This window comes from Salvelinus namaycush, chromosome 7 (assembly GCF_016432855.1).
Source record: "Salvelinus namaycush isolate Seneca chromosome 7, SaNama_1.0, whole genome shotgun sequence".
Lineage (NCBI taxonomy): Eukaryota > Metazoa > Chordata > Actinopteri > Salmoniformes > Salmonidae > Salvelinus > Salvelinus namaycush.
Window position 1 is genome coordinate 57,033,573 of NC_052313.1, and position 10,367 is coordinate 57,043,939.

The window sequence follows — 10,367 nt, forward strand, 5'->3', positions numbered from 1 at the left end:
AGCCGTCACAGACAAGTCAGTCACAGACAGTCAAAACAAGAAAATGTCATTCTCCTCACATGCTTGCACTGAACTTCTGTCCTCTGAATGAGACAAAATGCAAGGGGAGAACCAGCTAATTAATTCAGTGACAAAGCAGGTCGCCAATGTCTCAAAACAGTAAATCAGTGACATGTGTTTTAGAGGAGACAAAACCAGAAATTCACAACAGAATGTTGAAAAACTAAGTAGAATTTTATTAAATTAGATTCTATTTTATCAAAATGTCAAGTTTCCAGGATGAAGAAAATAAGTGCAAAACAGTTACTTTAGACAAATATTTACAAAGCAGGTAGCATTCGGCCAAGTTGAAATAAGGCAGCTGTTTCATGTATCGTAGCATTTTTCAACACATCCACAAAAACATCCCCCACATATAAAACATCTTGGTGAAAAGGACAGTTCATAATTTCCGTATGAGAGCATTTCACATTTTAAAGGCCATTTCATAATTTCCTTATGATAACATTCAACAGTTCAATGGCAATAAACACATTTTACAAAACTTAAATACAAAAAGCTTAAATTCATATTTAAAAAAACAGCTTACCAAAATTCAATACTTTCTCTTGTTTTACTCTGAGGGAATACTGTAGGCAAAGCAAGGGGGAATACTGTAGGCAAAGCAAGGGGGAATAGCGCAACACACGGCAAGGGGGAATAGCGCAACACACGGCAAGGGGGAATAGCGCAACACACGGCAAGGGGGAATAGCGCAACACACGGCAAGGGGGAATAGCGCAACACACGGCAAGGGGGAATAGCGCAACACACGGCAAGGGGGAATAGCGCAACACACGGCAAGGGGGAATAGCGCAACACAAGGCAAGGGGGAATAGCGCAACACAAGGCAAGGATACCAAACATAGTTGAATGGCAACCACTGATACACGCTGTTCAATAGTGCAACCCCATAAACTTGGAAGCCGTGCTGATTGTTGTCAGCTGATCTTAGTGTTGGCCATTTCAGCGGGTGTTCATGGAACAAACCTGTGCTTCGCCGAGGCTTCTCTCCAGCTCCTGAATACAAGGAGAGATCAACTGACTGTGCAGCTGTGCCATTTTAAACCTGAAGGAAAGGTATAGAAAAGAAGAGTTGAAAGGAGCAGTATTCCCACTGATTTCTCTTCACAGTTGGCAAGACAAAGTATATGAACCCTTTGGAATTACCTGGATTTCTGCATAAATTGGTCATCAAATTTGATCTTCATCTAAGTCACAACAATAGACAGTGTGCTTAAACTAATACACACATTGTATTTATTGTCTATATTGAATACATCATTTAAACATTCACAGTGTAGGTTAGAAAAAGTATGTGAATCCCTAGGCTAATGACTTCTCCAAAAGCAAATTGTTGTCAGGAGTTGGCTAACCTAGAGTCCGATCAATGAGATGATTGGAGATGTTGGTTAGAGCTGCCTTGCCCTATAAAAACACACACAATTTGAGTTTGCTATTCACAAGAATCATTGCCTGATGTGAACCATGCCTCAAACAAGAGATATCAGAAGACCTAAGATATCAGAAGACCTAAGATTAAGGATTGTTGACTTGCATAAAGCTGGAAAGGGTTACAAAAGTATCTCTAAAAGCCTTGATGTTCATCGGTCCACGAGAACACAAATTGTCTATCAATAAAGAAAGTGGAGCACTGTTGCTACTCTCCCTAGGAGTGGCCATCCTGCAATTATGACTGCAAGAGCACAGCGCAGAATGCTCAATGAGATTAACTTCTTATGGCTGAAGGGGCAGTATTGAGTAGCTTGGATAAAAGGTGCACAGAGGTGCCCAGAGTAAACAGCCTGCTCCTATGTCATAGTTGCTAATATATGCATAGTATTATTAGTATTGGATAGGAAACACTCTGAAGTTTCTAAAACTGTTTGAATTATGTCTGAGTATAACAGAACTCATATGGCAGGCAAAAACCTGAGAAGTTCCACTTCCTGTTTGGATTTTTTCTGGGGGTGCCATATTTGAAAATACAGAGATATGGATGGGTTTTCACTTCCTACGGCTTCCCCTAGATGTCAACAGAACTTAGTCTGATGACTCTAATGTGAAGGGGGACCGAAGGAGACAGGAATGAGTAATCACTTCCATGAGGTGCCCACGCATTGAACTGACGCGTTCACGTGAGAGTGAGCTCCGTTCCATCGGTCAATTGAAGTCGATGTAATTCTCTGGTTGGAACGTTATTCAAGATGTATGTTAACAACATTCTAAAGATTGATTCAGTACATCGTTTGACATGTTTCTACTGACTGTAACGGAACTTTTGGAAATTTCGTCACGTTATAGTGGACGCACTTTGAGACTTTGGTTAGCGCATTTGTTAAACAATTCGAAAGTAGCTAATTGGACATAAATAACGGACATTATCGAACAAATCAAGCATTTATTGTGGACCTGGGATTCCTAGGACTGCATTCTGGTGAAGTTCATCAAAAGGTAATTTATCATGTATTTTCTGGTTTCTGTTCAGTCCAACATGGCGGCTAATTTGGCTATTGTTCTGAGCTCCGTCTCAGATTATTGCATGGTTTATTTTTCCGTAAAGTTTTGAAATCTGACACAGCGGTTGCATTAAGGAGAGGTATATCTATAATTCCATGTGTATAACTTGTATTATCATCTACATTTATGATGAGTATTTCTGTTGAAACGATGTGGCTATGCAAAATCACTTGATGTTTTTGCAACTAGTGAATCTAACGCGCCAATGTAAACTCAGATTTTTTTATATAAAAATGAACTTTATCAAACAAAACATGCATGTATTGTGTAACATGAAGTCCTATGAGTGTCATCTGATGAAGATAATCAAAGGTTAGTGATTAATTTTCTCTATTTCTGGTTTTTGTGAAAGCTATCTTTCGCTGGAAAAATGGCTGTGCTTATTGTGGTGACCTGACAATCGTTTGCAGTGCTTTCACTGAAAAGCCTATTTGAAAATCGGACACTTTGGTGGGATTAACAACAAGATTACCTTTAAAATGATATAAGACACACGAATGTCTGAGGAATTTTAATTATGAGATTTTTTTATTTTTTATAAATTTGGCGCCCTGCACTGTCACTGGCTGTTGTCATATCATCCCGGTGACGGGATTGCAGCCATATTAAGAAGAATCAGCTAAAGACTTACAGAAATCTCTGGAACATGCTAATATCTCATCTGTTGATGAGTCTACAATACGTAAAACAAGAATGGTGTTCACGGGAGGACACCACAGAAGAAGCCACCGCTGTCCAAAAAAAACATTGCTGCACGTCTGAAGTTTGCAAAAGTGCACCTGGATGTTCCACAGCGCTACGGGCAAAATATTCTGTGGACAGATGAAACTACAGTTGAGTTGTTTGGAAGGAACACACAACACTATGTGTGGAGAAAAAAAAAAGGCACAGCACATCAACATCAAAACCTCATCCCAACTGTAAAGTATGGTGGAGGGAGCGCCATGGTTTGGGGCTGCCTAGCTGCCTCAGGGACTGGACAGCTTGCTATTATCGAAGACATTTTGCAGGAGAATGTTAGGCTATCTGTCCACCAATTGAAGCTCAGAAGTTGGGTGATGCAACAGGACAATGACCCAAAACACAGAAGTAAATCAACAACAGAATGGCTCCAACAGAAGAAAATACACCTTCTGGAGTGGCCCAGTCAGAGTCCTCACCTCAACCCGATTGAGATGTGGAGCATGACCTCAAGAGAGCAGTTCACACCACACATCCCAAGAATATTGCTGAACTGAAACAGTTTTGTAAAGAGGAATGGTCCAAAATTCCTCCTGACCATTGTGCAGGTCTGATCCGCAACTACAGAAAACATTTGGTTGAGGTTATTGCTGCCAAAGGGTCAACCAGTTATTAAATTCAAGGTTTCACATACTTTTCCCACCCTGCACTATGAATGTTTACACAGTGTGTTCAATACAGACATGAAAACATAATTGTGTGTGTGATTATTCTAAGCAGAGTGTTTGTCTATTGTTGTGACTGAGATGAAGATCAAGTTTTATGACCAATTTATGCCGAAATCCAGGTATTTCCAAAGGGTTCACATACTTTTTCTTGCCACTGTAGGTGTCTTTTACTCCTGGTGTTTCCATTAGGAAAAAGTTGTGCCGGTCAAATGTCCAAACATATTTCAATTTGCCAGACAGTGATGCCAATGTGCAGTTTCTCTAGAGAAAAATCAGATCAAGCACAGGCTGCGCGATGTAGTAGGAGGTTGTAATTTCCAACAGGCCAATGTTCTACATAGTTCAGCGCAGAAAACGTGGTACTTAACTACAATGACCATAATCCATTTGTCTGGTATGTGTGTTTTTACACAACTTATTTACACATGAGGTAATAAAGCTATAATCCATAATGTTTCTAGGCACACTGGTGCTCCTAAATTAGAATTCCAGGCCGCACAGCAGAATATTTCGGGGCATATGCTAGTAAAATGGTCGCACTGTGGAGCGTTGAGCCTCGTCTGTCAGACTCACTTTGTGAGCCAGTATCAGGTAATACAGTGTTGCAAGTTTGCTATAGCAAGAGGTCAAGACTAACAGGCAGAGTTGACAGACTAGAGAGATACGATTTTTTTTTTTAAACAACCAGAACCAACCTCCATGCATAGCCAAAGTGATTTTATAGAGCATATTTATTTTTCAAAGTGTTTTTATTTATCTGGTTTTATGCATTTTTACCATCCAAACGCTGCCAATTCTCAGTCAACGGAAACACAGTTTAAACCCAATACAGTGTTAACAATTCAAGCATGACCTGTGAAAAGGTTTCAAAGAAAGGAGGACTCTTACCTCCTGTGCAGCTCTATGGCTTTGCTGGGGTCTGGGCAGTAGTGCTGTAGAGCTGTGATGCAGTGTGCTGCCAGCATGCTGTAACACTGTTCCCTCACTAAGTTGTGGCTGCTGGTGTCCCACTGTGGCAGCTCGCTGGTGTACCTCCACGCCACTAGGGCGTGCTCCAGAGCAGACTCCCACTCCTCGTTCTGCAGCAGCAGTTGACCCCACTCCTGGCAGGAAACCTGGGAGGAAAAAGACAAGGTTCGTTCAAATAGCAGGTGATGCAGCGTAGTACCAATCACCATGACAACCCAGAATGTCTAGCTATTAAACCATCTTAGAAGCACTTAAGCCACACACAATCAGCTTGAATAAATTTAGAGTGTAAATCTTAAAAGACATATATTATTTACAGCAAGGAGATTCAACTTCAGGTCAATTACCTGAGTTACATTCACATAAGGGCAACATAAAAAGCATTAAACAAAAATGTTGATACTCACTTTAAACACCACTAGGTGTGGATATGCCTTTCTGTAACAGTGTGCATCTCTGTTGGACCCCAGGCGTGAGTAGGGTATAGATCTGTAGACATTGGTCTTCTTAAGGTGCAAGTCCTCCTGTAACAGCTTCAGGTCTGTAGTGAGGGCTCTGGGCTCCTGCCTCTGCCCCTGTTCTACTAGGATGAAAGATCTTATGAGCTGCACAAGCTGCTGGTTGGACAGGGGTGTCTGGTTGTCTTCCATTCTCTCACTTTGGGCCTCACTCCGACTACTCCCTGTTCTGTATATGGCTGGGTCCACTGCAAAACATACACCACTGTATTGGTCACAGGCCAACTAATATAAGACTAGAAACTGAATGACATGATCCATTTAATTTGCGTACTAACATGAATGCCCACGTTTTGAGTTGCTGGTCAGGTTTCTGCCTCTAGAGGTGGTTGAGAATGGAGCTATGCGTGAACTTAGAACCTCCAGGTAGGACCTTCTCATTCGAGCTGCAAAAACATTTGGCATAACTTTAGAGTGCATTTGTGACTACTAACGTTACAGGATCATAGTTTACCCAGTTACAATATTCTTCTAGTTGTACTAGATAGCAAGGCAGATGCAATGTTTTGCTGAATTAATAGCTACAAACAGCTCACCCACAATCTTTATTACTTAGCTAAATGTCCAAAACCAGCTCGTTAGCTAGTTAAAACTAGGTAAAGTTGTTAGCAAAGGCTAACAATAGGCACCATGTTGTGTCAATGCAATTGCTAACTCAAAGCTGGCTAACTAGCTAGTTGCCCACACAAGTTACAATTGACTTATTTCCATTATTAGCAAATTGACACAATTTGTTTGTTCAGACTCTGTTTTATTGGATCTTACAGGCTGACTTTATTGTTATGATTTAACATATTTAGAAAATAAGGTAGCCGTTACTTAGCCACATTTGTTCCTTGCGCGCGCTTAGTTTACCAAGGACAGCTGTTATGATGCTGCAGTGGAGGGAAATTTAGCTGGCTAGCCAGCTAACATTACCTACTTTATGAAGATGTTGAAGTCAGACGTACCTGCAATTTTCGGCTGTGGAGCTGTGATTTCCATCAGGGCACGTCTTGAGTGACACATGATTGCCATATTAGAGGCTTTGGATCAAAACGACAGACCTCTTGCAAAAAGTTTGCCAGTTATGTTGTTAGCTGTCTAGCTAGTTAGGAAGCTGTCTAGTAGTGTGCAGCCAACAAACTGTAAAGGTTGTACTAATAACACGCAGCTACCGCCTGCCAAGTACCTCAAATAAATTCCATAAAATTAAATAGTTGCTGACAAAACTTTGCAAAGCTCTTCTCCCGCGAATGTATGACAATATACTGCCGCAAGAACTTAGCGCGCGGGCGTGGTTTCTTTACCCATCAACCTGATTGGTCAAATGTCGAAACAGGCGCGTGCATTTTTATTGGAGAATGGGATCTTGAATTGCGCTGTGTTAAAATATCCCCCAAAATAACTGCTAAAATACAGTAGGCCGACAGATGTACTGTTGTGAAATAGAACTTACCTAACCATTTGTGAAGTGGTTGAAGTCTGACACACCTGACATTTTTGGCTGGGGGATAGTTAGCTAGCTACTTTATAGCAAAAAGACATAGACCTTGCAAACATTTGACCAGTTCTGTTGTGGGCGACCATTGATTCACTTTCTTTTAATAACATGCAGCTGCCAAGTAGCAAACAAATGACAACAAATGTATTACGGTAATAGTCATTGCTATGAATTTAAAAAATCTTCTTCTGTGGGGTTTATCGGAGGTTGGCATCCAACGTTATGAAGCATTACCGCCACCTACTGTACTGGCCTCTTACGAAAAAAGATTGCAGTAAGAGTGCAGTATAAACTGGGTGGTTCGAGCCCTGACTGCTGATTGGCTGACAGCAGTGGTATATCAGACCGTATAACACGGTTATGAAAAAACATGTATTTCTACTGCTCTAATTAAGTTGGTATCCAGTTTATAATAGCAATAAGGCACCTCGGGGGTTAGTGATATACGCCAATATACCAGAGGTGTGGACTCGAGTCACATGACTTGGACTCGAGTCCAATATGATGACTTGCAACTCGACTTTGACTTTAACACCAATGACTCGTGACTTATCTTGGACTTGAGCCTTTTGACTCGACCTGACTTGATACCCTCCCCAAGCCCAAATATATAAAAATGATGCTATTAAAAAGGTGTGCAGCGCATCAACTCTTCATTTAACGGATTACAGTTTGAATCAGACAACAGCCAATCAAATTGTGCCAGCTGAGAAAAAGTTGAGCGTGGCAGTGCAGAGGAACGGGGGTGAATTCAGACGGAGCCCTTGGAAAGATGATACCCAAAATTATTATTTTCGGATATAAAGACTACGCTGTAGTCATCAAAAAACGGATTGTCGGGCCTCCCGGGTGGCGCAGTGGTCTAGGGCACTGCATCGCAGTGCTAACTGCGCCACCAGAGTCTCTGGGTTCGCGCCCAGGCTCTGTCGCAGCCGGCCGCGACCGGGAGGTCCGTGGGGCGACGCACAATTGGCATAGCGTCGTCCGGGTTAGGGAGGGTTTGGCCGGTAGGGATATCCTTGTCTCATCGCGCTCCAGCGACTCCTGTGGCGGGCCGGGCGCAGTGCGCGCTAACCAAGGGGGCCAGGTACACGGTGTTTCCTCCGACACATTGGTGCGGCTGGCTTCCGGGTTGGAGGCGCGCTGTGTTAAGAAGCAGTGCGGCTTGGTTGGGTTGTGCTTCGGAGGACGCATGGCTTTCGACCTTCGTCTCTCCCGAGCCCGTACGGGAGTTGTAGCGATGAGACAAGATAGTAATTACTAGCGATTGGATACCACGAAAATTGGGGAGAAAATGGGATAAAATTTAAAAATAATAATAATAAAAAAATTAAAAAAACAGATTGTAACTTGCAAAACATACGGGAAGAAAATTACAGACGGAGGCAACAATTTCCAACTTTGTTCAACATTTGAAGCTGCACAAAGAACGGTAAGTTGTGGCTAATATAGCCCACAGCTATATATAACTTTGTTAGTGTAGCATGTAGGCTAACGTAACGTTAAATCAATGAGCCTCCACACAGTCAGTCAGTGCGGGAACGTGATCATTGCACCCAAGATTGAGCTAAACTGGCCAGGCAGTTAGTAGCCTAAAGCCTGCCTGATGTTACTGCTGTTCCTAAAACCATTGACATACGTTAGCCTACTGTAACCACACACAGAGAGGGTGTGTGTGTTTGTGTGTGTGTGTGTGTGTGTGTGTGTGTTAAGGTTGGGCGATTGTGTACAAGCCTACATCACCTGACTGCGCCCCATAGCGATCCTCGATAGTCGATCACTACGGGGGGAGGGGGGTCTTTCTCATGACTACACATGTATTTCCATGGAAATATAAAGTATATTTGGAAAGTAATAAATATACAGTGTGTGGACAGGTGTCTTTTATACAGGTAACGAGTTCAAACAGGTGCAGTTAATACAGGTAATGAGTGGAGAACAGAAGGGCTTCTTAAAGAAAACCTAACAGGTCTGTGAGAGCCGGAATTCTTACTGGTTGGTAGGTGATCAAATACTTATGTCATGCAATAAAATGCAAATGAATTACTTAAAAATCATACAATGTGATTTTCTGGATTTTTGTTTTAGATTCCGTCTCTCACAGTTGTGTGTACCTATGATAAAAATTACAGACCTCTACATGCTTTGTAAGTAGGAAAACCTGCAAAATCGGCAGTGTATCAAATACTTGTTCTCCCCACTGTATATTTTTAAAGCATTCAAGATTTGTGTAAATGTCATATACTAACTATTACTCTTGTTAAAAATATGAAATGGTTTTACATTTGGTGAAGAGCACATTATAACTTGTTTAGGACTCGAAACTCAAAGTTTAGGACTTGAGACTTGTCGGTCTTGACTTGGGACTTGACTTGGGACTTGAGTGCTAAGACTTGAGACATACTTGTGACTTGTAAAATAATGACTTGGTCCCACCTCTGCAATATACCACGGCTAAGGGCTGTGTCTAGGCACTCCACGTCGCGTCGTGCAAAAGAACAGCACTTAGCCGTGGTATATTGGCCATATACCACACCCCCCCCATGCCTTATTGCTTAATTAGAGTGCAGTATAACGGCAGTATGCAGCAAATACTGGGTCCAAAACAACAATGTTTTTATACTACAGTAATTTTGCAGGGGACACTGAATTTATTCTGCAATTACCGCGTCCAAAATACCACAGTTGACTGCAGTTACTGCACTTTTACTGCAGTTTCAAAACTGCAATCTTTATTTGTAAGGGGCCTGTGGGCCAGAGAGGGAGGAACTAAATCCTACCTGCCAGCCCCTTTTCTCTTAAAAAAGATAACAAAATATTTGAGACTGTATATCTGCCACGCTGATCCTCAACACAGGGGCCCCTCATGGGTGTATGCTCAGTCCCCTCCTGTACTCCCCATTCACCCATGACTGCATGGCCAAGCACGAATCCAACACCTTCATTAAGTTTGCCGACGACACAACAGTGGTAGGCCTGATCACCGACAACGATGAGACAGGAAGGAGGTCAGAGACCTGGCAGTGCGATGCCAGGATAACAACCTCTCCCTCAACGTGATCAAGACAAAGGAGATGATTGTGAACTACAGAAAAAGAAGGACCGAGTACCCCCCACCCCCCCATTCTCATCAACGGGGCAGTAGTGGAGCAGGTTGAGAGCTTCAAGTTCCTTGGTGTCCACATCACAAACAAACTATTATTATTTTTTATTTCACCTTTATTTAAGCAGGTAGGCTAGTTGAGAACAAGTTCTCATTTACAACTGTGACCTGGCCAATATAAAGCAAAGCAGTTCGACACATACAACAACACAGAGTTACACATGGAATAAACAAACATACAGTCAATAATACAGTAGAAAAAGTCTATATACAGTGTGTGCAAATGAGGTAAGATAAGGGAGGTAAGGCAATAAATAGGCCATAGT

The 10,367-nt window shown here is 42.0% G+C and overlaps 1 protein-coding gene across 2 annotated transcripts; it reads right to left on the bottom strand.

Annotated features, from left to right (window-relative positions):
- Positions 1-213: 213 nt before the first annotated feature.
- Positions 214-6,716, bottom strand: LOC120050548. 2 transcript variants are annotated; one of them, XM_038997136.1, is made up of 5 exons: positions 6,406-6,716; positions 5,746-5,841; positions 5,345-5,643; positions 4,857-5,083; positions 214-1,108 (listed from the first exon to the last, which is right to left on the bottom strand). In XM_038997136.1, the coding sequence occupies exons 1-5, from the start codon at positions 6,470-6,472 to the stop codon at positions 1,006-1,008; spliced, it is 792 nt and encodes a 263-aa protein (XP_038853064.1). In that variant the 5' UTR covers positions 6,473-6,716; the 3' UTR covers positions 214-1,005. The 2 variants fall into 2 exon arrangements, with proteins under 2 accessions (XP_038853064.1, XP_038853063.1); XM_038997135.1 differs by having other exon boundaries at positions 5,734-5,841.
- Between the last annotated feature and the right edge of the window lie 3,651 nt (positions 6,717-10,367).